Source organism: Phragmites australis, chromosome 15, assembly GCF_958298935.1.
Source record: "Phragmites australis chromosome 15, lpPhrAust1.1, whole genome shotgun sequence".
Lineage (NCBI taxonomy): Eukaryota > Viridiplantae > Streptophyta > Magnoliopsida > Poales > Poaceae > Phragmites > Phragmites australis.
In genome coordinates, this window is record NC_084935.1 from 6323457 (window position 1) to 6351163 (window position 27707).

General features: G+C 40.4%; 1 protein-coding gene and 1 long non-coding RNA gene across 2 annotated transcripts; one reads left to right on the forward strand and one right to left on the reverse strand.

Annotated features, from left to right (window-relative positions):
* Positions 1-1748: 1748 nt before the first annotated feature.
* On the reverse strand, positions 1749-4157 carry LOC133892988 (uncharacterized). Its single transcript, XR_009904424.1, has 3 exons — positions 2732-4157; positions 2254-2317; positions 1749-2057 (listed from the first exon to the last, which is right to left on the reverse strand). It is a non-coding gene; the product is annotated as an uncharacterized LOC133892988 (long non-coding RNA).
* Positions 4158-6345: 2188 nt separating this feature from the next.
* Positions 6346-24660, forward strand: LOC133893438 (insulin-degrading enzyme-like 1, peroxisomal). Its single transcript, XM_062334453.1, has 26 exons — positions 6346-6691; positions 6788-6863; positions 7806-7873; positions 9444-9535; positions 9624-9697; positions 9786-9829; positions 9962-10013; positions 10523-10645; positions 12640-12752; positions 12871-13033; positions 13896-13988; positions 14074-14159; positions 14816-14902; positions 15611-15714; positions 15904-16006; positions 16091-16186; positions 16258-16447; positions 18827-18888; positions 19619-19723; positions 20085-20286; positions 20436-20644; positions 22729-22853; positions 22957-23008; positions 23129-23215; positions 24019-24141; positions 24209-24660. Exons 1-26 carry the CDS (start codon positions 6509-6511, stop codon positions 24458-24460), a joined length of 2964 nt encoding a protein of 987 aa, XP_062190437.1. The 5' UTR covers positions 6346-6508; the 3' UTR covers positions 24461-24660.
* The last annotated feature ends 3047 nt before the right edge of the window (positions 24661-27707 follow it).

Genomic DNA, 27707 nt, shown 5'->3' on the forward strand with positions numbered 1-27707 from the left:
CAAACCTGAATATAATAATTTTGCAATGGATGAGTCAATAAGACATGATATTCTTCAAGTTAGTGATAGTGAAAATGAGATACTAATGGCACCTTTCGTGGAGGAAGAGATACAAAGGGCAATATTTCAAATCGAGCATAATAAAGCTCCTGGCTTAGATGGTTTTCCGGCTGAATTTTACCAAGTCTTTTGGGAAGTCATTAAAACGATCTTTTGAAAATGTTTAGAGATTTTCATGCTGGAGATTTCTCTCTCTTCAGCTTGAATTTTGGCATGATTACACTTCTCCCTAAAGAAAGTACTGCTTTGAAAATACAAGAGTACCGTCCTATATGCATCCTTAATGTCAGCTTTAAAATATTTACCAAAGTAGTCACTAATCATATAAATATTGTGACTGAAAAATAATTCGTCCTATGCAAACAGCCTTCATGACTAGTCATAATATAATGGAAGGGGTCATAATATTCCATGAGACCATCAATGAATTGCATAGGAAAAAGCAGAATGGGGTGATTCTTAAGATCGATTTCGAAAAGGCATATGATAAATTCAAATGATCCTTTCTACAACAGACTATGAGAATGAAAGGATTTTCGGCGCAATGATGTGACTGGATCCAAAATATTGTGTCTGGAGAACATGTAGGAATTAAGGTCAATGATGAAGTTACACCTTAGTTTCAAACTCACAAAGGACTTAGACAGGGCGATCCCCTCTTACCTATTCTCTTCAATATTGTGGATGATATGCTAGCAATACTAATAGCAAGAGCAAAAGAGGATGAACAAATCGTTAGAGTTGCCCCCACACACCTTGTGGATGATGGTCTATCAATTCAGCAATATGTAGATGATACTATCATCTTCATGGATCATGATCTCGAAAAGGCTAAAAATATGAAGCTCATACTTTGTGTGTTTGAACAACTCCCGGGTTTGAAGATAAACTTTAATAAAAGTAAACTCTTCTGTTATGGTGATGCTAAAAAAATGGGAGGACCAATACGCACAATTATTTAGTTGTGATATTGGGCAGTTACCCTTTCGATACCTCGGTATCTCAATGATGCATAGGAAACTAAGGAATATGGATTGGAAAGAGGTCGAAGAAAGGTTCAAGAAGAAATTAAGCAGTTGCAAGGGGAAACTTATGTCTGTAGGGGGCATATTAGTGCTCATCAACTCAGTCTTAAGTCGTCTTACTATTTTCATGATGTTATTCTTTGAGATTCCCCTGGGTGTGCTTAAAAGATTGGACTATTTTCGATACAGATTCTTTTGGTAAGGGGATAACAACAGGAATAAATATAGACTTGCTAGATGGAACATTCTATGCCAGTCAAAAGACCAGGGAGACCTTGACATTGTCGATCTCTCGGTTAAGAATATATGCATCCTTAGCAAATGGTTTTATCGGCTACCAAATGAGAATGGAGTTTGGCAAAGAATGCTTAGAACTAAATATCTCTGTGGTAAAACACTCACCCAGGTGGAAGGGAAACCAGATGATTCTCATTTCTGGTCAGGGTTTATGAAAGTTAAAGAGGACTTTCTCAAATGGGGTTCCTTCCATGTTCAAAATGGCTGCCAGACTAGGTTCTGGAATGATATATGGTTAGACGCTACTCCTCTCAGTGTGTAATATCCGACATTGTATAATGTGGTTCGAAGGAGACAAGCCACAATGGCGGATGTTATGCGATCATTACCGTTAAACCTCTCCTTTCGCAGACCAATTATAGGGGATAAAGTAATTGCTTGGCAACATATGGTGTCAAAAATTGCTTTAGTTCTATTATGTAATGACCAAGACATTTTTAGGTTGGATTTGCATGCACATTGGATATTCAATCCATGTACAAGTAAATGATTTCTCGACATATCATTAGTAACGCTAAAGGTCTGTAGAAACTTAAGATTCCTCTTAAAATTAAGATTTTCTTATGGTACTTAGGTAGAAGTGTTCTTTTGATCAAAAGACAACGTTACCGTTGAAGTCCATCTGATACTGCAATTTGCTGTAGTCCATGATGATCTTGCAGGCGCTCCAGCCTTCTGCATACATGCTGACGCCGAGATAGTATATATGATCTTGCTTGCTATTTCCACTTAAAGACATGGACTACAAAAGATTTTAGGAGGAATATGGAAAGTGCCAAAAATTAAAAGCAGAGAGGGAGAAAAGGGAAGGGTAACAATGCATCTGCTTGACTGCTTGAGTTTATTCGTTTGAGAGGGATAGAGGAGGGACCTGCTGCACGCCGGGTCTTCACCAGAATCATCGCAGATCTGCTCTACAGAGTGAATTAGGCTTCCTAGTCCAATGTTATGGATCCATACCGGAAGAAATGAACAATATGTCATACACGTTGGAAAATGATGGAAAATGAAAGGTGGGTCTACAAAGACTAAAGTATTTGAGCCCAAAGAGGCATACAAACCAGAAGTACCTACTATTAGCAGAAGTAGAATAGGAACTTTTTTTAAGGAAACAGGATACTCCCAGATTTTACGTAAAGCTAGATTAATATCAAAATACTAACTGGTTATACTTGTAGAAGATTGTATACAAAATAAGATTTAGTTGATAAATGAAAGGAAAAAAATATCACCGTACATGATGCCAACTTAATGGCTGCAAATATAATTATCGAAAATAAGTTTCTGAAGAACATATAGTAAATGAGAAGTTCAAAGCATATATGCTTCAAGCAAGGTTCAGTACTCACAACAAGATCAAGTGAGCAAAATGAAGCCATAGGTCCACCCATTGAATGCCGTGTGATTATGATTGGAACATCTCCATATAAATTTCAAGTGTTTTGAATACCACTGACTACTCCATCACGTAAGTTGTGTTATGATAAGCAGAGTAAAACCCTCAGTGCACCTATAACAAGGTAGAGTACTAGTATGAATTGGGTTTCCCACAGATGCAGTTTAATTATAATGCTTCAGATACACTCACCATTGCTTTAGGCATGCTAGGGTAATCAAGATCAAGTTGTTCCTATAACAAGTCCTCTATCCAATTCTGGATGCTGAGAAATTGGGGGATCGGTATAGTTGGGGTTATAGAGTACATTTGACACATTGCACACAGATATGCAAAGTTGTCAACTATGGTCAAGTAATTCTAACAGAAAGATACACGCAAATGAAATAGGAGTAGTACATAATTGATCTACTTCGTGTAAATTTTAAGTGACGGAAATTTCTAGATTGAAACGAGAATAGCTTTTCTAAAACTAAGCAAAATAGTATATGCTAATTACCTATTCTGTTGAGTTCCTCTAAACACAACAATGACATAGTTGATATCACTAGCAAAACCAACATATGCCTGCATGTTCATCAAAATACTATCAGCTAAAAGTATACTATAAGATGAGGAGATTAAGGTACAACGAATGCAAGTACAGAAGAACATGCAAACAATTCTCGATATCTAAAATTATCTCCATCAGCTTGAACCCCAGGATCATCCAATAAGATTTCATCATCCATTCCCAAAATTGCATGAAGCAGGACAAAGATTTAACAAAAATCAGAAAGCACATCAGCAGTAGAGAAGGTTTACCTCGATCATGTCACCGCATCTAGCACATGTCCAAGTAAACAATTGTATCAAATCAGTATAGATCTACAAGACATCACAATGTTTAACTCCAAAATACAGGAACATCCGGTGGCAACGCTGCTTGGCGACGAACAGTTGAGCTGAGATGCCATGGCCTCGCAAGGGAGGCGTCACGTCGCCGTGCGGTGATGTGCTGCGGGAAACACAAACCTTGCCCGTGGCGCCACAGGCTGCTCATTGAGCCATAGAGTCGCCTAGGCGGCGGCGCAGCTTGATGGCGCCGAAACGTTCAGCGGCTCCGCAGGATGGCGATGGAGGCGGGCTGGGCGGTAGCGAGAATCGGCGACCAGCAGATGATCTCACGCCGCGCGTTGCCACGGGATCGCGCGTCTCATGTCTCCGGTCAGTGCTGCCGCCCCTGATTTCCTCGGCGGCCACACCTGGATGACTTCCCTAGCGGCGGTAGATGGAGCAGATGGGGGCGGGCTGGCTGGCAACTAGGATCGCCGACCGGCAGATGGTGCATAGGGATGCAGGTTGGTGGATGCCACAGGATCACGGGTCTTGCATCGCCGGTCTGTGCTGCTGTCGCCCTTGAAAATAGGAAATAAGATTGGATGAATAACTTTACTACCCTTATTGGCATGCTTCGTAAATTCCAAAAATCGAATGACAATTGCAAAAATACCAATACATATCAACGCAAGCATTTACTCCATATTAGTGCCACGCTACGAGTTGTATCGGGCAACGTAAAGATTCTCAAAAAAATATCTCATTGTTTCAGTTACTAAGCACTCCCTAATAGCGGACTGGGATCCGCTGACATCATGATATCGGTGATGGTGACGTGAAGTCAGAGGATCCCTGACAGATGTTTTTTTTTTCTTGTAAGAAAAATAATTTGTTACCAATTCACGTCATCACGTGTTGAAAGGTGCATGGTTGTCAGAAGCTCTCGTTGATGGCGTGGATGGCGTGGAGCCACAGCTTCAAGCCTTTGGTCGGGCTAGAGCTTCGCTGATGTCCTTCTCGCCAAACAGTTTGCATGTTGCCCCCGACTCTTGGTGCGCGGAGCGGTTCCTCATGCCGGCCTTCCCGCTGGCGGCAAACTCGCCCTTGCGGCGCAACATGCATGCCTTTCCCCGGTACGGAGGAGGTGAAGACGAAGCCGATCTTGGCCAGGCGTGTAACCCAGCGTGGGATTCCTATGAATAAACCAACCTGAATCAAGATGCGATTCAACATTCGAACATAACAAATCTTAGGAAATAGATTCAACATCGATTGTGTTCTGGGATAAATAAAGGCCAAATCACTAACATATTTCATCTACACTGACTGACTATATTAACTGTTTTTCAATCCTGCGCCATGGTCGCCCACATGCCGGCGCTCCGACGCCGGCCGTGACCGCGACGCGTACGCCTGTCCAGCATCTTCCTTAGCCTGTCGCTTCGCCATGGCTGTCCCTGCCCGGCATGCTGCACCGTAGCCCAGGATGCACGCTCGACAGCCCTTGCATCAGTCTAGAAAACAAAGACGTGTTTTGGCAATGGCTGCATAGCTAGGGCTTCAATCTATTTGCTAATGACTCTGGTGTGCGACAGCCTTTGCGAGTTCTCAACTAAACAAGCCCATCCGGCCAATAGCCCATGTGGTGCAGAAGCAGAGTAAGCTTCGAGAGCATCTTCTTCCTCAGCTTGACCCTTGAGTACCCCGCACTAGCTCTACCCATGCATATACTCGATGAACACATGAAAGACTAATTTGACTAGCAAACGACGACGACGGCAAGGAGCACCATTGAACGGCGCACGCCTCCCGCCATACTGCTCGTGGCACTATGCGCTGTTGAGCGATGGAGGGGAAACCATGGTACTGTAGGCATACCGCCGTCCGCCATCTGGACCGAGGCATTTTTTTTTGCAGGATTATGCCTCCTCACGACGAATCCTTGAAGCTACTAATTTATATCTTCAGTAACAGAGTCAGAGTTTTAAGGAGAATAGAGTTATATTTCTCCTGCAACTCTTACCAACACCTACTAACAGAGGTCATATTTAGTGGGACATAATACTCTGACGTATTGTATGACTATTATTGGTACATGAGATCTAAACTCGTATGTCAGTAGATGTATAGTAGTCGTGCAGTACATCAGAGTATCCTATCCTATTTGATACGTTCCTATATGATACATGTGATCTAGACTTTAGATAAAATCTAAATTGTTATAATCTGCGTTCACTACAACTAACGGTGTAGATCTTTCTTTTTTTACACATTAATGTGATAATTTTGAGGCATTGAGAGCAAAAGAGGTAGCCACTTTTAACTTTATTATGCTAAGATAAAATAGATAAAGATTCCTTTATCTTAAAAAATCTACGGAGTTTCTTGCCTCTTGTGTTGAAAAGTCAAAATTGAGGATGGAAATCGAGCATTGTTCGTTGATGACTCCTGCACAATAATTGCACCGTGGAGGCGTGGGCCCGTGGCTCCGTCAGACCAAATAAAAGCCGCTTTAATCGCAGGAAGAAATTAGTCTACTAAACTCTACTTGATTAATCGCAGGAAGAAATCGTTTCCTTGAGTTGAACCTTGACCAGAAAGATGTCCCGGTGCACGCTGAACACCGCAGCACGTGGACTGTCTCACTAACCCAGTGGCTCATCCGGCCCGGCCCACATGTCCAGCCCAGCCCATTTTCCCACACATCAACTGGCCGGACGGCCAGCGAAGAGCCAATCCGACCCGCGCTGCAGGTCTTGTCTCGTCTCGTCAGCCAACCACCGCTCCCCTCCAAATCCAACAGCGGCGAGTCAAGCCGAACCAAACCAACCCGGCCGCTCCGCTCCCAACTACCTCTCCAAGCCTTGCGGACTCTCATCGGCAAGCCGCCGCTGAAGCTGCCGCGGCGGCGATGGATTCGAGGCCGCGCGAGACCGACGCCCCAGCCGAGCCGGCCGGCAGCGCCACCCCTCCCCCGGCCACGGCTGCGGCGGTCGAGATCACGAAGCCTCGCAACGACAAGCGCGAGTACCGCCGCGTGGTGCTCCCAAACGACCTCGAGTGCCTGCTAGTCAGCGACCCCGACACCGACAAGGTCTTCTGCTTCGATCGGGCTGGGATGGGCTGAACTGGTTTTTGCGGTGGCTGCGGGGTTTTGATTTGCGAGCTGATGTTGTGATTTGTTTTGCAGGCGGCTGCGTCCATGAATGTGTCCGTGGGGTACTTCTGCGATCCCGACGGGCTGGAGGGGCTCGCACACTTTCTCGGTTAGTGCTCTGTTTCGGCTTTGCTGCGTCTGAACTCGCTTAGTGTACTGCAGTGGAGTTGCCGATGCTCGGAGTTGTTTTGCTTGTCTGCTTGATCTGTAATATTAGTAATGAATTGCCACGAGTGAGCAATGCAAATTTGGTGCAACTGGGAACGTTAGTATCGCTGTTTTTGCGATGCTTTCTGGATGTACTTCAGGTCTTTTTGCTTGGGCCTATCAGTGTACTTTACTAGCGTGTTAGAAACGCTACTTTAAGTTCCGAAGCTTGTTACAGTATGGCTTGCCTAGCTTGTTAGAATTTTTTGGAACTTGCCATAGTCCTCTTGAGCATTCAAGTCTGTATATATACGTGCAAGATCTTTTAAGAATGAAGTTATATCAGCATGTCAATGTATCAATGGATTTGAAGAGCGAAGCAAACGTCTCAGGGACAAGAGAGAACTTGCTCAACACTGGCTGCTTAATATCCAAATTTACAAACAATATCCTGAATGATGACGAGTTATAGAGTATCTTAGTTTGGTGCAACTAAATGTTTACCCAGTAAATCACTAAATCTGTAGATTTGTCAATGCTCAGTGCTGAAAGGGTACTATCAGCAAAACAGTGGCTAAATTGATATAATTTACTCATTTTAGACTGTATGTTCATGAAAATGAAAAAACAATGAATATTAAGGTTCGTGATTGAAGAATGCTGCTATATGTTAGCAGTTTAACAGTTTCCTTTCATATTCAAATGGATGGCATATGCTACTTGAAAATTCGGTTGGATACCTTACTGCTTCATGTTATGACCATTGGTTCAAAACAGGTTTAGTAGTTAGATATTTGGGAAAAGAGAGACGTTGGTGAAATGTGTACTTAGATTTTGAAAAAATGAATACTGTGAGGCACTTCTGTATTGTTTCATAACTTTATGCTTCGTTTTCCTTTTGCAGAGCATATGCTTTTTTATGCTAGCGAGAAATATCCGGTAGAAGACAGTTACTCAAAGTACATTGCAGAGGTATGTCTTATTTTGCCATGGTTGAACTTTTTTATTTTTCCCTGTTTACAAAGAGATCTCTGTAATGGGTCTTAATATGTTTGTGGCAGTAATTTATTATTGGATTGTGCTGGCATTCCTTTGTCAACATAGTGAAAGTGCTTTAGAACAAGAAAGGCAGCAGCTGGATTCTAGCATAGTGCATTCATGATGAAATATTTAAGGATGGTTTGGATCATGAATTCACAAAACCAGGTCTTGTTTTACTTGTTTTTGGTCCTAACAGTCCAACACCTTGTTTTTGTAAAGATATTATATTACCTGGATAGCAGAAATTGTACTCTAAAATTCAAACAATGAGTTTATAAAAACTGTTCCCATCTTTTTTTCTTCTTCACAAACTCAGAAACAGAAAAGGTGGATAACTGAACTGAATCCATTTTCTAATCTATTGTATTCTTTTTCGAGATTGCGGCGACTTGAACTCTAATCGAGATGCTTGAACACTGCTTCCTAAGAGCAGCATGTCTATCTCAGACCCTTTTAAATGTAGCAGATGATAGTGGAGCTCGAAAATTGATGTGTATTCTAGTCATAGGAGCTGCTGGTAATCAGTGATATGCTCAAAAGTTCGAATGGGAAGAGGAAAAGGAAATCCTATGGGTTGGATTGCTCGTGTGTCCATGGGACAAATCCCATTTGAAATGAATGGTGTGAGTTTGTCAAAGCTATAAAGAGACAGTAAAAGAGAGATAGAAGTCAACCAGTGTTTTTATTTTTGCCAAAACAACGTTAACATTTTCACATAAATGCTATATTAAATCCTAATTGAATAACAGAGTCGAAATCTACATTACTAAAATTTAATGAAAAAATGTGGTTCCACAAAATTTAAAAACGAAACTTGTGATGAAACGACCATGTAGTCTTCGTTTGATCTCTTGGCAAGGAATAGACACTTCTACCACAATTGGGCACTTCTGCCACGAAGTTTTAGATTTATAGCTTTAGAAGAGGAGAGCCTTACAATAGTTCAATATATGTAGTGTAGTGAACAGCTAATCTAGTTGCTTTCTCATGTTAGTGACTGCTTTTCTATTACACAGTCCAAGGCTACAAACACTTTTTTCCCTCTCGAAGAATACTAGGTCTTCAAGATATACTGTTACTTCATCTCTTGAGAGGGTCTTTAGTGACCATTGGCATATATTGTATGTTAGTCGTGAAGCTGAACAAATCTGCTTCTATGGCAGTGACTGAGCTATGCTTTCCCTACCATATAGTATTTTGCTACAGGAATTCACCAGGGTGAGGTTGAGCTTGAGCCCCTGAAACCATCAACAGCACTAGGAAAAGCCTTCTATCTGGACTCTAAAAAAAAATTGATGGGATATTCATTGTTTAAACTGAACCTTTGTTAATTTAGGCTTGTTTCATCTAAATGACACAGTAAAATCTGAACACCTGTAAAATTGACAAGAGACAAGAAATGCTGTGATGACTTGATCTTTTTACAGATTTGTACACTAAATTTATGATGTGATGTATCTTTTGTGTCATCAATAGTTTGATAATGGGCGTTTTCTTGTAGCATGGTGGTTCAACAAATGCTTTCACATCTTCTGAACACACGAACTTTTATTTTGATGTGAACAGTGATAGCCTGCATGATGCTTTGGATAGGTACCTTCTATTGATTTCTTTGTTTTTTTCCCCTTCATTTTCCTTTTCTGAAATTTTGACCGTTTGCTCCTCTGTCATCTAATTTTAGGTTTGCACAATTTTTTATCAAGCCATTGATGTCTCCAGATGCTACACTTAGAGAAATAAAAGCTGTTGATTCTGGTACATATTATTTTCCCTCCTCTGTGTGGAACTAGTGAGAGAATCAGCTTCTAAATTCTAATTACTTTCCTGTTTTCTCTACTTTTAGAAAATCAGAAAAACCTATTGTCAGATCCTTGGCGAATGAATCAGGTACTATCAGTTTCGAAGCTTATGTTAAATAAAGAATTAGTTATGGAGATCAAATTTATTATAGTTAATTGTAATCACACGACGTTCTTTTTATGTTATTTATATAAATCATTTATGCAATTGTATTTTCAGCTTCAGAAGCATCTTTGCTCGAAGATTCACCCGTATCATAAGTTCAGCACTGGTTGGTATTTGAATCCTCGTATCAATGCTTTTTTCCTTTTTGGTCTTATGTGCTGTTAATGAGGTTGAAGATACTTGCTAGTTGCTACCTAGGTTAGCATTAATTAAAACAACATGATATATCGTCATTTTTACATTCCTGAGTATTACATGACACAGTTATTTCAATAAACTTTTTTGATTTTAAACCGGGTTCGGTGATAAAATCTTGTAATGGCACAATAGATGCTCCCTGTAGTTTTTTTTTTTTTTTTTTTTTTTTTTGCTGTTAATAACCAAATTAATGGAATTCATTACAATAAAAACGTCGTATACCTTGAGAACAACTGAATGACTAAATTTGTTTTGTGCGCAAGAAGAGTTTAAGTGCCTACATTTCCAGTCGACAGTGTGGTCTTTACTTCCTACAAACGTCAAAACTACTGAAGTTTTAATGTAAAGCTGGTGTAATATGCTTTGCTACTTTCTGCAGTTACTTTGAACTAATTGTCAGATATTCGATTGATTTAGGAAATTGGGATACTCTGGAGGTTAAAGCAAAGGAGAAAGGATTAGACACAAGGCTTGAGCTTCTTAAATTTTATGAGTCACACTACTCAGCCAATTTGATGCAACTTGTTGTGTATGGAAAAGGTTTTCCATAAAAAAATTTATGATTTTTTTGCATTTCCTAAAGTCTATTTTTGGTCCTTCATCTATCGCTGCGGTTTAATTTTCGTCCTTCAACTTCAATACTAGATTTCTTTCGTCCCCTAACATTTAAAACCGTCCGGAACTCGTCCCTTGACCTGTTTCAGAGTGGTTTTGCACACGTGGCGCTACTGACTTGCATCCCGCGTGGCATGACCATGCTGACTTAGCCTCTCCCACATTGGGTCCACTTGTCAGCCTATTCTTCTTCTCCCACTCTCATTTCCCTCCTATTTCCATGGTTGTCGTCGCCATGAGGCCCTTCCACCTCCAAACCTGCCAAGGCCTTTCCGTCTAAGAGCAGCACGTCATCGGCGTGGCTCGCTAGCATCACGTTCTTGTCGGACTCCATCAGGTCCTTGACCGCACTCCAGGGTGACCTCGAGTGGCTCTGGCTCGCCTTCTGCCGCCACGCGTGCATCGCCGCCTCCAAGGCCTCATGCTCCGATGAGATCTCTAGGCAGTCCAGGTGGTACTCCGGTGAGAACTTGCCCGAGAACGACATGTGCCGGTAGATCAGGTCCCCCACGCTCGCCCGCCCGCCCGCACTGAACATTCAGCATTCAGGATTCATAATCCATTTTCAGATTCAGGGATGCTGATGAATCGCACGTAATCTCGGGAAATCTCATAGAGATATGATGTTACCTTGGGTAGTGCTTACTTATGTAGGTCAGGGACCCGTATCTCTGCAAAAATGCCATTGTTGATGGCCATAGCCGCCTTGTGGATCTGGCTCGCGCAGTCACGCTTCTGCTGCAGGTCTCGCCGCACCAGTTTTGTCAGCCCGGGCTTGTTGATGCACAACACGCGCAACCACCACTTGATTTGAGCAAGCAACAAGTTTTACGGCTCAAATCCATCTAGTTGCACAGTAAAAAGGATCTTGGATCTTACAAGCAACATGTCGTTGAGTTTCTCGAGGGCGGGGAGGTTGACGTAGATGTCGGACCTCGGCCTGGTCGCCATCACCCGACATGTCCTCCCCTAGTAGAAGCTTCGAGAACCTCTCCTTTATCAGCTACAGCTCTGTGAATTCACCGCACTATCAATTAGCAATTTAGCGTCAAGGAGCCATAAAACTTGAAGCGACGACGGAGAAAGACCTACCGCCATCGCCGGTCTTCCCGTCACGCGCGTCACGTCGTGCCGAGCCTCTTCAGTAGTGGCGGCTGCGGCATCTGCGCGGGTACAGCGAGCCGTATGAGCTCCTAGGCTCCCCGCTGCACTCGGAGGACGCCTCCCAGCGGTGACCCTGCAGCCTGTCCAGGTCGTCGAAGTCGGCGTAGCCGGACTGCGAGCGCGCGTCGACCTCGGACCCCTCATCGCACGTCGACGATGGGGTCTCCACGATCTCATTGACCGACCAGCACCGCTGCTGCACCACTTCGCCCTGTGACGCTGAGAGGGGCGTGAGTTGTGCGGCGGTGCCTGCTCATGCGATTGTGCTCGTGTAGTGGCAGATAGGGTAGGGCTACCTAGGATGCTAAGTAATAGCACACGACTGGTCGGAATGGCAAGTCAGGGCAGGGAATGGAATGAGGAGCAGAAATAGGCGGGTGAGGTCATGGCTCAGATCAGAAAGTCTGCGTCGCCAGTGGTGAGGAGCAAGGTCAAGGATCATCCAACCATCGGGTTGTGCTGTGCTAAGCTAGTACGCCGGAGAGAGACAACGATGAAGGGTTGGCTGACTCAGCATGTTCGGGCCACATGGGATCCTAGTCATATACGCCACTTGTGTAAAACTACTCAAAAGTAGATCGAGGGATGAATTCTAAAGGTTTTAAAAGTTTGGGGATGGAATATTTCTGGTATTGAAGTTGAGGGATGAAAATTAAACCGCAGCAATAGTTAAGGGACGGAAAATAGACTTTTTCCTACAAGTTATTTGCTCTAAAATCTTATCTTTTTTCTTCTCATGTCTGTTGTATTTGCAGAGAGCCTTGACAACTTGCAAAACCTTGTGGAAAACAAGTTCTGTGATATTAGAAACGTTGCACGGAAGCCATTTTCATTTCCTGGCCATCCATGTACTAGTGAACATCTCCAGGTTTACTATTTACTGAAAATGACTTGATAAGTAATGAGCACCACTGGATGGGGTGCTGCCTTTTTTTGAAATGGCAAATTCTTGTGCGGTTGTTTATATGATAGTTGACAACTTGCAGATCCTTGTTAAAGCAGTTCCCATAAAACAAGGTCACACCTTGAGAATTCTGTGGCCAATCACTCCCAATGTTCAGCATTACAAAGAAGGGCCTTGCAAGTACGTCAGCCATCTAATTGGCCATGAAGGAGAAGGATCTCTTTTTTACATACTTAAAAAGTTAGGTAAGTTACATATGTTATTGAACATACTTAAAAGGAGAAGCCATCTAATTGGACAGAATTCTTTGCTGCAATTTATCAACCTTTAACATTCATCCACCCCACCCCCATTCACTCTTTTGTCTGTCTCGGTGTGTGTTTTAGTGGTGGATTTCATTCATGGTTTTCCAGATGTCATTTTTCTTCTTCTTTTTTTACATATGTTATTTGTAATCTCTAATTAAATTTATGAGTGAATTGCACAAAACTACAACTATTGTGCCATTTGTAACACAAAACTACAATTATTGTGTGTTATGTGTGAAATTGGTGTACAAAACTTGTAGTTTTGTGTTACTAGGTACAATATTTGTAGTTTTGTGTTACAAATGATACAATAGTTATAGTTTTGTGCAATTCACTCTAAATTTATCTCGTATGGTTCTTTTAAAAATATCTGAAGTTTTATCTTATTATCTTTCCAACTAATGTTACATACAAAGCTACGATACATACGGTTAATTTTCTCGTTCCATGGTTATTATTATATTTTACTTTTCTAAATCTTATTTTACCTTTGTGCTGCTGTTAACTTTGCAAGGTTATTGATTCTTGTTAGTTGGGAAACTACCTAGGATTGAAGGGAGCAATTATGGTTGGTTTAGGTTTTTATAATGGTGGAGTTAATATATATAAATTCCTTTCTTTATGCTATTTTTTGCCTTTATAATGGTATGGTTTACTTGATGTCTTTCACGTGTATCACTTCTTTTTTGTTGGGGATCCCTTTTTGTTGACATGCTCATTCCATACGTAGATAACTCTATTTTCGTTATCTTCCTTAGTAATTTTTCAAATTAATTTCTAATTTTCCTCAATTATTCAGGATGGGCTATGAGTTTGGAAGCTGGTGAAGGGGATTGGAATTATGAATTTTCTTTCTTCTCTGTTGTTATACAGCTCACAGATGTAGGCCAGGGTGAGTTCTAATTTCTGAAGGAACATTTGGATATTTGAGTTTTGAAATGTAAGTGAAGATCATATATTTGAATTATTGATGATAGAGCATGTGGAGGAGATTGTTGGACTATTGTTCAGATATATAACACTGCTGCAGACCTCTGGAACTCCAAAGTGGATTTTTGATGAGGTAAATTTTGTCCAGAATTTATGTTCTTTTTTCTTTCAAAAGAAATCAATTTTATACATCACCGAGACTAGTTATTGATTTTCGAATTTATATCAGAGGTACCTTTATTTCTCCTGAATAACACATTATTCTGGAATTTAGACAATCAGGTCATTTATAAGCGACTTCTCTGCTAGCCTACTACTCTAATCTGAAAAAACAAACCCTGCATATAAGATCTTGGATTTTCATGACATATAATTATACATCTATATTATGATTTGTTCAATAGTTTTCTTGTTGTTCATATTTTGTAGTTAGTTTTCCACTGATATTCTGCTGCAGTTAGTACCCTACAACTACAAGGCAGATGTCTTCTGATTTGGGAATACACTCTTACTGTGATGCCTCTTCCTTTTATCACCCAAGAAAACATGGATGCTGCCTTGAAAGGCTCATTTGTTTCGTATCACCAGCACATTCCATTTTATCAAACTAAATAAAACTGGAACAGCTTGTTTTTGACTAGCACAATTGAATGAACTAGTAAAAGTGAATGATCATGTTATACGGATACAATTTTATGTAGACAATTCAGTTTTGACTGTGCTTCAAATTTTACATTTCTTTTTTTCCTGTATTAATGGATTATATTACTTTTTTACGGGACTGTGAAGCTTCAAGCCATCTGTGAGACAGGATTCCACTATCGAGACAAGGGCCCACCTATCAATTATGTTGTTAATATTTCTTCAAATATGCAGGTATTTCACATGCTAATCATACATTTATTCTTCACAAATTGCGAGCTCTCCTGTATCCTGGATTTGTTTGCACATTCGTGTTGGAAACTCAAAATTGGCTACATTTGAAGAAATTAAGCGCAATTCAGATACTATTGAAATTACATCTTTACTCTTTCCAACCTTGGTTCTTGTTGCGTTCCTATAGTGAAGAGCTTAATATTCTATTGCTCCATGCAATGACTTATTTTCTATTGATTGACTGATGATAGAAAACCTCTATAACATCGTATTTTTTGTAACAGCACATGTTATAGAAGGACTAAAATAATATGTGGAGAAAATTAGCCATTCAGTTTCGATCATATTGTTCATTTCTTAATTTATTTGGTTTTGTTGTCTAGGCACATAGTAACATAAATGTGAATGCTCTTTCTGAGTTATATGTAGGCCATTGGCACAGAATGAAATTATGCAGCTGTTGTACAATGAGATTTTATATTCAATATTGGAATATTGTAGTTTCATGTAACAAATTGTGCCCAATGCTTGTTTTTCTTTTTAAGAATGGTATATTTGTAATGACCATTCCTTGTACTTCTGGTCTTATAGACCTTGTACATTACTTACTATTCTATTAATATAAATATTTTCAGCACGACTGTCCCCTAATGTTCTACTAAGGAAAACCCACTAATTGTCTCTTTCCTTCGTCTTACCTCTTTGTAGATTTTTCCACCAGAAGATTGGTTGATTGCATCATCTGTGCCATCAAAGTTTTCACCAGATGCTATTCAGAAAATTTTAGATGAACTGACTCCACAGAATGTAAGGTAAGTTCTCAGGGAATTACATCAATTCAGGTTGTGTGGGCTAAGGTTTCAGAGCATTACTCCAGAAAACTGGAGAGATTTCATTTTTGCTATTTTCTTTCGCTCCCTTTATTTAATTTTCTATCCTTTTCTCTCTATTGCCTTATAACACTTACTGAATAAGTGATTATCTTCCATGCTTCCTTTCAGAATATTTTGGGAATCAAAAAAATTTGAAGGGCAAACAAACTTAACAGAGCCATGGTATGGCACATCATATTCTGTTGAAGCTGTCCATCCTTCCGGTATACAGGTGCACTTTTGGACATTATTGTACTTACTTTATTACTTGAGTTAGAAACATATATATGTCTTACACTGTAGTGTTATTTTACAGAAATGGGTAGAGAAAGCCCCGAAGGAAGATCTACACCTGCCAAAATATAACATCTTCCTTCCAAGTGATCTTTCGTTGAAAAGTGTTGAGGAAAAGGTAACACTTGGAAAGTCTTCCCTACTTATTTAATCTTGGTAAACTCATGGTTTATCTTCCGGCACATGCAGGTAAGTTTTCCTTGTATGCTGAGGAAGACACTGTTTTCCAGATTGTGGTACAAGCCAGATACAATGTTTTTCACACCCAAGGCTTATATCAAGATGGATTTTCACTGTCCACTGTCCCATAGCTCACCTGAATCAACAGTTCTTACTGATTTATTCACAAGGTTGCTAATGGATTATTTGAATGATTATGGTATGCTGCAATACCTGAGATTTATTTTTTTGTGATTCTTGTGACAAAGGTTCATTAATTTGTTCCAGTGCATTCTTGCGTATGTTCTTTGTATGATGTGACGTGGATGTAGTTTATTATAGATGCATCATATATGTTCTTGGTGCGGAGATCCTTCACAAAGAGGCCAAAAGGGTCAAACTCAACGGAACAAAGATTACCAGTTGTGAACTTGCAAATAGAAATGAGATTAGGTGAAACCAAAACATTAGAAAGAGTGAGAGGTCTGGTGGCGACAAAATCAGCACGACCAGAGGCGGTTATGGAAAGAACGGAACCGTCACCAACAACCACCTGATGCCTAATATTGGGCGGTGGGGAGAGATGGGAGAGGTTACCCGGGTCGGCTGATAGGTGGGAAGAAGCACCTGAATCCATGAACCAAGGTGCCTACTGCTGCATGGACATGGCATTCATGGCCTGGATGAGGGAGGCCTGATTCCATGACGGTGTAGTCGTGGTGTCGTACATGCTTGGTGCATCGAAGGCGTGCTGGGTGTTGGACGCCGTAGGCCGCGGTCCGAGAATGCCCTAGGTAGCACCAGGCCAGACTAGTGGCATGGTGCCCTAGGGCCAGGGGAAGGTCAGGGTGCCGTTGCCGGTGGTGCCACTGCTAGTGCCGTTGCCTTTGCCGCCGCCGCGACAGTAGTTTCGACCTTTGTTCTTGCCGCTGTTGCCGTTGGTGGAGGAGCTCTTGGACATGACGCCATAGCCAGTCATATGGCTGGAGGTGGTGGCCCTGGGTGGCTTGGCATGGTGGGCTACTAGAGCCGTAGAAGGGTTGGGTGCCGTGATCTTGAGATCGGCCTCCTTGAGGAGGGAGCGAGCATCGAGGAACTTGGGGAACACGTCTTGGTCTTGATGATGGTGGCGATGTTGCGGAATGGCTTAGATAGCCCGCACAACATGGTGAGGACGAGTGTCCTCAGACATCGGCTAGCCAAGGTCGGCGAGGGCGTCGGCGAAGGACTTCAGACGCTGGGAGTAGGTGATGATCGTCTGGTCGCCTTGAGCGAAGTAGCGAAACTCTGCTTCGAGGGAGAGGGCGTGTGCTATCTTGTTGCGGAACAGTCTCTCCAGACAGCATGCGCAAAGGAGCCGGGCACGAGGACGATGGCGAGGATCTCCTCGGAGATGGACGTGTAAAGGAGGGAGAGGACGGTGTAGTCCGTCGATTCCCAGTTGGAGACGGCGTCACTGGATGACGTCTTGGTTTCGGCTTGAGGGAGGAGCCATCGAGATGGCCCTGGGCACCAAGCTTGCCGACGAGAACTAAAAATAGCTCACGTCAGCGGGAGTAATTTGGTGGATGAAGCTCGAGCGTGAAGAGAATGTGTGTGCGCATGTTGATGGTGGAGAGAGTGGAAGCAGTGGTGGCTGACATGTTAGTGCGCCGAGAGTGGAGCCGGTGGTGGCCGACAGCTTGAGATGTGGGCGCAGATGGCACGCTAGTGGAGTGCAGCACCCGGGGGGAGCTAGTGGCGGTGGTTGGGTGCTCGGTTGGCCTAGGGGCGGTCACCAGACATAGGAGGTTCGGCGCAGGGAGGTTGGGGGGTCACTAGATCTTGGCTTCTGATGCCATTAAAGAAATGGAGAATGAGGAGAATGCTTGACTTGACCATTCCCATTAGAGCCGGCTGGCATATATAGATGTACAGGGAGCTAAACTAAGTAAGAGAGTGAGCTATACATGGTAAGGGATCAATCTCTCTAAACTAAGAAACTACAGCTACCCTTTCTATACATATAGATCCTTTCCATACATACAAATTCTTTCTATGAATACAGATCCTGTCCATATGTACACAACCTTAATAGGGTTGGCCGGCAGCTAGGATGACAGGGCCGGTCGGCTGGGCCTAGGCCTGGTAGGATATATATTTCAACAAAGCTAACTTTGCATTTTGGTCAACACAATCAGCTAAAGTAATAACTTATAAGGAAATAGTACGATATGGAATGCCCAGTCGCCAGATGATGGTGTGGAATAGCATTTTTTAAATGTGTTTTTATGACCTCTACTTTCGCCAGTCACAAATAGTGACGCCTTGGGTTGTGTGCAGTCAACCCATCAAAAGTTTGATCATTAATTATTTTTTTATATTGAGATTGGATATTTGAATATGATATGAGTGCATTTGCCCCCAAAAGTAGTTTCAAATCATATGTTTTTGCAATAGTTTACACATTCTAATAGAAATTAGTAGGCAATGTTGCATTTTGGGGACCGTATCGTTGTCCAAAACAATAACTTTATCATGGAAGGTTTTTGAAGTTAATATACTCCAGAATTTCAGCTTATCTTTTGTAATAACACACCAATTTTGCTTTTACTTCCAGCTTATGATGCTCAAGTTGCTGGCCTCTATTATGCTGTTAAGCCAAATGACACTGGTTTTCAGGTTAGTTTTACATTTCACTTTGAAAAATCAATTGATTTCCCCTTTGACACTAATCCAGATCGAAAACACGCTTCATAGTTCTTAAAGTACTAGCAAAAAGCTTGTATGTTTTTCCAAGTATTTGTTGTTCAGTGTAGAAATAAAAAGTTCTTGGTCCTATGGTCTGGTTGTTACATGTAAATTTAAGTGTCGACATCATGCTTGAGAGCTCAGAGACCAAGTTTGAGAACTATTTTCCATTCATCCTTGCAATGTCCTGACAAAGAACTTGGAACATTTGTTACTGTTGTTTGATAATGCTGGAGGTTGCAACAGGGTGGAAAATTTTAAATTTGGTGGTTATGGTATATCTGATTCTTACATCCAGGTATCCAAAGTATTCAAAACGAATCTCAAGATGATCCCTATCCATTTTAATTTGAAAAATGGACTTGATCTGATGTCCCTATAATCCCAGGGCAGCCTACATTGTGGTGATACATCATTTGGTGCTTCATGCAACTATCACTGCTGATGATGTTTGCCCATAAATTTGGTGGAAAGTGGCTTGTTTGTCAAGTAGTGATTGGGTGCTAAGTGCTAACATCATTCGGTGTTGTACTTGCCTTTGATTTATTATTCAGTGTGTTACTATCACATTGACAGAACTCACGACATGATATTAATTGTATGTCGTACTGAAAACTTCATGTTGTTCCTTAATTATCCAATGGTGTTTACTGTCTTATAGGTAACTATGGTTGGCTACAATGACAAAATGAGGACCCTTTTGGAGACTGTTATTGGCAAGATTGCAGAATTTGAAGTTAAATTTGACCGTTTTTCTGTGATAAAGGTAACTGCCAATAGTACCCTGCAAGTTGTTTGGTAGTTGTAGCGTTGTTTATATGCCTTTTGCGTTCAATCTATTTTAATGTATTTGCATGCAAAGCAAATGGAACTGAATGTCTATGGACAACGAAATTGACAGGGGATTGTTGCCAATCAGATGCACATCTGAATTGTAAAAATCTATTATTCTAACTGGGTCAATGGTTTCTGTTACCCTAGATGTTAGAATATCAAAAAAATGCACCTGGTAATGCATTCTTTTATTATTCTCTTTCAACATGTTGTGGATCGAAACCGCGAGCTGGAGCTGTCTTTCTATGCACTTCATGTCTCATGAACTAAAGGCTTTTCGTTTTTTGCACCAGGAAACTATGACAAAGGAGTATGAGAATTTCAAATTCCGGCAGCCATATCAGCAAGTCTTATATTACTGTTCGTTGATCTTGGAGGAACAAGCATGGCCGTGGGATGAGGAACTTGCTGCACTTTCGCATCTTGAAGCTAGCGGTCTAGGGAATTTTTTCCCTCGTTTGCTGGAGAAGACTTTTATTGAGTGTTATTTTGCAGGTTGGCCCTACAGTCGTCTCAAATGTTTTGATACTTGTTCAAGAAATTTTTTTGATAATCCTGCTACTTTTCTTTCTTTCCATTGGTTTCTTTACCAAGAGAATGGTTTGCAGTGTTGTTATTATTTATTGCATATATTATTGATTCAGGTAATATAGAACCAAGTGAAGCAAAAGGTATTGTCCAGCATGTTGAAGATATCTTATTTAATGCACCCATTAGTGTTTGCAAGCCATTATCCCCATCACAACATCTTGCCAAGCGAATTGTAAAGCTTGAAATGGGTTTGAGATTCTACTATCCAACAATGTGTTTAAATCACCAAGATGAAAATTCTGCTCTGCTGCACTATATTCAGGTATTACTTTTGTATTTGTTTCTTCTTGGAAGATATTTTGAGTGAAAAGTATAGTTAAGTACTGTTGATTCACTCTAAAAAACGTACTCTCGATTGTTTCATCTGCTGAATCTGCATATACTACCAAATTTGGAAGGTTGATTTCTTAAAGATGAGATTCAGAAGGTTGACTTCTTAAAGATGAGATTCTTTTCTGACCGACCAGAAGCATCAGAACCAAAGTCAGATGCAAGATTGTGAAATATGATAGGAAAAGGTCCATTTTTGGCCCTCAAACAATCACGAGAGTCCGATTTTGGCCCTCGAACTCCAATACCAGACAACTTCAGCCATCGAACTATTCAAACCGGACATTTTAGACCCTTCAGCTTATTTGAAGCTGGTTTGTAGCTGACATGACAATGGTTTCACCGCGTAGGATGGTTTTTAACTGGTATGGCAGTCCAGTCACAAAAATAAAAAAAGTAAAATAATGACACAATCATTAGCCTCTATCTCTCCCAATCCATGGCACTGTGTAACTCCCTACTCTACCACTAAAGCATAATTCAGGAAAAAAAAATCAAATTTTTGGCAGCATCTTCTCTGTAATTTGAGGTATAACTGAATATATCATCACATGCAAGGCATAATAAGATATAAACAGTAATTAAAACTTCTCACTACACAACCATGTCATAGATCTCTTTACAACATATACAATATTGATTCTTCAAATGAAAACTTAACACAAGCATCGTACTACTGAAAACTGAGTTTTATGACGTGATTAGGATTATTAACATTGTGATGAAGTGGTGCGTGCATCTACAAAATCCCAGGCCCATCATGCACGTCAAACAGCCAAAGCGCACTTGTAAAAGAATTAACGGGGTGAGATAAACTTAGCAAGTAATGGCTATGAATATATACATATCTCACCTAGTTAAAAAAAAAAATAGAAACAAAAGTTTACTCACAAAGTTAGGCCGAGACGTAGGAATTTGAAAGATATTCTTCCACATGATATAATATATATTAACACAATCTCCTATATATCATGACATCAAACTCTCTAGGATTTTATACTCTTCAAATGTTATTTTAAAGTTTTAGAAAAACCATGAAGTGTTTGGCATCTGCAGTATTAAGTACAATATTTTGTTTCAAGGAAATAGCTATTAGGCTAACTTGTCATTATAATGAAAAAAATAAACAACCTAGGCACATACATACGTGGAACAGTTCTGCAACGTGATCTCTATTTTATTAGCTTTTGAATGTAACAGTACATAACCGATGTATATCCATTTATGTGTAAACAAGCTAGTTTTATATGGGCCGTATCATTTTCAACTTTGTTAACTCATAGGCTAACACCCTCACACGTGAACTATCGATCTACTGGTATACGTGTATGCACATGGGTAGTGTATGAGCGGGAGTTTCTTAAACGAAGTATAATGTGAAGCAGTACGTGAGCGTGCAAGCCAAAGCTCGGTTTCCAGAAAAAGAGGTCCAGAGTGGGTTTTTAAATAATTCAAAAATACCATGGTATTGGGCATACTTTGGTTCTTTAAAACCATAGTGTTTGTTGTACCCAAACACCTCAATGTTTTCAATACCACAACATTTTTAAGAAACCGTGATATTACCTAAAAACTCCAAAAATACTTTGTATCCAAACAGGCCTTGAGCGTTAATGCCAGTATTCTAGAAGCATTCTTCTCTTTGGGATACCAATGCTGTTCTTTCCATAACCATCTTTGGAAATTTAAATACATTATAGTAGTATGCAAAAATCTTGAATGTCGATGTAGCCCAAAGTATGGCTGGTGGTGCTGTGGTGGGATATCAACTCAGGGTGCATTCACTGGTTTGCTAGAAAGTCAGAAACAAAAGGAAAAGGAAACGGAAAGGAATCTGACAATGACTGACACTAATAGTAAGCACATTTCTGTTTCCTGGTAATGGGGTAATTGCAGTGCTAAACTAGATGGAGGCAGCAGTGCAGCACCATGTTAGCATGAATTCGTGACCTTCTAGTTTCTCCACGTCTCTTTATTACACAACATAATGCTATAACAATCTTTTCATAAGTGCAGACTCATCAGGATAATGTCAAACAAAATGTTCTACTTCAGCTGCTTGCTCTTGTTGGTAAGCAGCCGGCTTTTCATCAGTTACGGTCAGTTGAGCAACTTGGCTACATAGCGCTGCTTAGGCAAAGGTACTGGAGACTTTAGTGGGGTTTGTTGTTTTATGAGAATTTATCTTCTTCGTCTTTTCATTTTACACTGGGTTTGGACATAAATGTGTCTGTGTTTACGCAGAAATGATTCAGGTGTCCGTGGATTGCAATTTATAATCCAGTCAACTGTGAAGGTAAATATACTCTTTTTTACCCAATTTTGTTTCTTTTTTTAATCTTTCCTATTTGCAGTTTGAGTACTTGAGTTGTAAACATATAACTACTCTCCTGCTCAAATAACTTTGGTTCGACAGGATCCATCCAATCTTGATGCCAGAGTTGAAGCTTTTCTTAAGATGTTTGAAGGCACCCTTTACCAGATGCCTGATGAAGAATTCAAGGTTAGATGTGCTTCTCTGTTCATCTTGGTTGTCTTGGTGATTTTACCTCTCTCCAAGGACCTTTTCTTTGCTCTAGTTCTTCTGCATAAATTTTATTTCAATCTAAATAGATGTTGATTTCTGTTTCCTGGTGAGCACTGGACGTTTGGCAGCTAACAGATTGATGTGTATCCCACATGGATTATGGCGTTCTCAATTAGCACTGAATATCACATGTGCAGTCATCAGAGTTGAAAATCCTTTCCCTGGCTGGCACCAGATCCTGATTCTGTTATGGTGTCCGACAAGGAAGTAGCCAGTAGTACTGACCTACGGCCAGTCAGTCACCCAACCACTAAGCGTTTCTCTACTTGTGTATTCTCAGTCAGATTGTGAAAACAAGTCACGTTTCCGACCATCTAAACCTCCATTAATTGTAAGGATATGAGATTCATTGCCGTCATCATTTTCCTACCTCAGCGATGACCAAAAGTAGATGCGTCTTATCTTATTCTCATGACATTGATTACGTCTCATTATTGTTGCAAGCTTTGCCATGTCAGGGATGCTTTTTAATTGGAAAAATGGCAGCTGAGTGCTGACATGATTGTGATGTCTTCTTTTAGTACCAAGTGTTAAACTTTAGCATCAGTAGGCAAAACCACGTTCAAAAGGACATTTTTTAGGTTGGGTGCTAACAAGAATGTTCTGAACATGAACGTAAGCAGTAACTGAGAGAACCATTTGCTTCTGTTACAGCATCCTGTGGCTTCGCTGTATGATTCTGTACTTTCATTGTAAGCATTGTATGTTCTCTCCTGCAGAGTAATGTGAACACTCTTATTGATATGAAACTGGAGAAGTACAAGAACATACGGGAGGAATCAGCATTTTTCTGGGGAGAGATTTCCATGGGAACTCTGAAATTTGATAGAAAAGAAGCAGAGGTGCGTGCTTTTTTATTTGTCCTTTCTGAAGTATAAATTTGAACTCTTGAGATTCCTATGATCGCAGGTTGCTGCACTGAGGGAGCTCAAGAAGGAAGAGTTGATAGAGTTCTTTGATAATCATGTCAAAGTCAACGCGCTGCAAAAGAAGATTCTTAGCATACAAGTCTATGGTGGTCTCCATTCCGCCGAGTACAAAAAGATAATTAATGATGCACCACCACCGCAATCGTGTGAAATAACTGATATATACAGCTTCAGAAGGTCGAGGCCTCTATATGGATCATTCAGGGGAGGTGTTGGTCAGATGAAGCTGTAGGTCAACATTTAAATTTTTGAGAAAATATGAAAGAGTAATCTTTACATGTAACTTCAATAGTTCTTATAGGAATGTTTTCAGTGGGACTAGGTTGACAACTTGCATGCCTTCTGGTGGCTATCAACTTCATAAAGGACACCCGAGTAGGGTTCGTCTCTATGTGTCTTCTTAATATTAAATAAGATCTTTTGAAACTTTCACACTGAGCAGTAGAGAGGGAAAGATCTGAAGACATCTGATAATATGGGGTGTGGAAATAGCAAAAAAAAAAAAAAAAGACTTGTGGCTTTTATGGATCTTTCCATACAACACGAGATATATTTTGTATACTCGAAATATTTTCGATAGAATTTATATTCCAGCCTTCCATTCAAAGACATCTTGAAATGAGTGGTGATTGTCCTCGGGTTCTTCCATGAAATACATACACTGATGATACTCAGCAGTAAGCTAGGATTATTAAGGTTATTTCCAGTAGATACTCTAAAATTTTATTCTCTATAATACTATTACAGCATCCTCTAACACTATTACAGTATCTTCTATTTTTTTCATCTCCAACTGCTATCATATTTCCTACCTTCCATTACTCTTCTCTTTCCCTCAGACTCACAGTCATCCACTCGGCACAGTAATACAGGCCCCTCAATTGATCGGCAAGTTTGCCTCTCCCAGTGCTACAGTAACCAGCTCCCGTATCCCTGTTGATCTGGATACGGGATCCGCTGGAGCTTGTTGCGGACGACTGGCATCGGCAAAGGACGAAAAAGCTAGCGGCACAGTACTTTGAGGAAAGTATACGGTAGCTCCTGGAGATAGCCTAAGAGGCTGAAACTGGACTCAAGCATATGGCAAAATACTGTAGAGTTTCTCTGTAGACGAAAGGGTTTCTGCCGAAGTGGTTTATTGTTGTCATCCAGGCTTGAAGTGGCAGAATATAATGGCGTTTTGAGACTTGGAAGACGACACAAAGGACTCGGCCGTTCAGCCTTTCTCGGGCAATCTTACTGTTTCGGATTTAGTACTGCTCCATCCCAATTCACCCTACTGAGAAAAACTTTGTCCAATTGAGAACAAGTTTGTCCTATTCAAAAGGGTAGGGTTCCCGGTGGGGACGGTGTGGTGTCCACCAGTGTTTTTGGCCCTCCAAGGCAGAGCTGGTGAATAAGATGATGGTGGCGTTGGCGTCTTCAAGGTCACTGGGTCGACGGCTTGGAGGTTAGTTTACTTCCTCTTTTTTTCGAAAGGGGGAAGTCTTGCTCATCCTTTTAGTGGGTTTGCTTTCCTCGTCGCCGGCAGTGATGCTGATGACGGCAGATGATCTATCCAGGTGCCTTCACTCGAGTTCTATTGTGTGTGGTCATGTTGGTCTTTGCTTTCATCAGTGGGGCGACAGCCGAAGTTCATTCAGTGTGTCAGAAGATGTGTTTTGGGTGGATTTTCAAGTCGTTGGTTGTTGCGGACTCACCAAGGTCTCGAGTCCCCCATGGATGAAGCAAGAGGATCTGTCTTAGATTTGTTTGCACTGCAGCAAAATGGATCGAAGTTATGGAAGAAGATGAATAGGACATTCGAGGGCTTCTTTGTAATTTCCTTTTCTCTTTCTTTTTAGGGAAAAATGCAAAAAAAAAACCCAAAAGTCACTTGAATTTTGACTCCCCCAAAGTTGTTTTGTTGCAAAAAAAACCCCAAAGGTTTGGTTTTGTTAAAAAACACCCCCAAAAATTCAAAAAAAATTAAAAAAATCACAAAAATTCTAAAAAAAACTAGAGACAATTCTAAGACATTTTGTGAATTTTTGTTTCAAAAATAATATCCTTTGCATCATATTTCATGGAGAGGAAGTTTGAAAAAAAAAAAAAAACGTGCAGCTCATTTATTAATTCGAGTTAAATGCATAGTTAATTATTTACTAATCCAAAAATTATGAAACCAATTGTTTTAGTCTTCTTACATGATCCTCTATCTTCTAAAAATATATGAAATCTTGAAATAGTTATTGTAACGTGCAAGATTGAGTAAATGTGTTGCAGATAGAGTAATTCATAACTAATCCATAACACTTCCAAAATTAGTGAGACCACTTTTATTAGTTTACTTAAACAATTATTTGTGTGGGAAAAATAATAGTAGACATGAAAAAGTTAAAATAACATGAGTTAATAAATGAGCTGCACATTTTTCTTGTTTTTCTAAACTTCCTCTCTATGAAATATGATGCAAAGGATATTATTTTTTAAAACAAATTTCACATAAGGTCTTAGAATTGTCTCTAGTTTTTTTAAGATTTTTTTTATTTCTTTATTTTTTTGAATTTTTGGAGGGTTTTTTTGCAACAAAGTCAAACTTTTGGGAGATTTTTTTTGCAACAAAATAACTTTTAGGGGGGAAAGTTAAAATTCAAGTGAATTTTGCGGGTTTTTTCATTTTTCCCTTATTTTTATGTAACTAGGTATGTACTCTACTACTTTATTAATATATTTTCCCTTTCAAAAAAAAAAGAGTGGACATGCAAAGCGTTGGACGAGAGCTACATTTTAGCTTCCACTCAGCTCCATGCTAAGGCTTATGTATCTGATGCAGGGTTCACAAATTCGAGATATTCGCGAATATCGATAGATTTGAGCTCAATTGCATTATAAAAACCGACGCTTATTGGTCAAATTTAAATTTAAATTCTAAAAATTTACAAATTTTGACCAAATTCTTTGAATTTCGACCTATATTCGTGATATCCGAAGAATGCGCTCGGAACACATTTCGATGCTCAAACTCATTTATGAACCTAGATCTGACGAAGTGGTGGTTTGACGAGGGGCATCTTATTTCGAACTTTTTTTGTGATTCAGATGAAACTTACACCGGATGCAAATATTGTTCAGTTCTGACGTGCCGATTCACAAATCCTAGGTGGCCTTTGTTGGTTGCGCGACAAAGTTGGGGATGCCGCAAAACAGTGCACTGGGAGGAAGCACGATGGTACGAAGCACGTTCCACTTACGGGGAAATTTGACCGTATCGAAACCGGAAGAAACACCATACCGCCCAAACAAAAATTAGCCAATTTTTTCAAGGTTTCCACTTGCTGTTGTCTTGCGAAATTTTGGTGGAAAATTAATTCCAGTTACTGTTGATGATAACAAGGCTTGCGTGTGACCTTGCTAAGTAAAATCAAACTGGTAAATCGTAGGATCGATTACGCGCAAAATATAAATCAGAGGAGGTGAATGATTGCGAAAGTTAAATT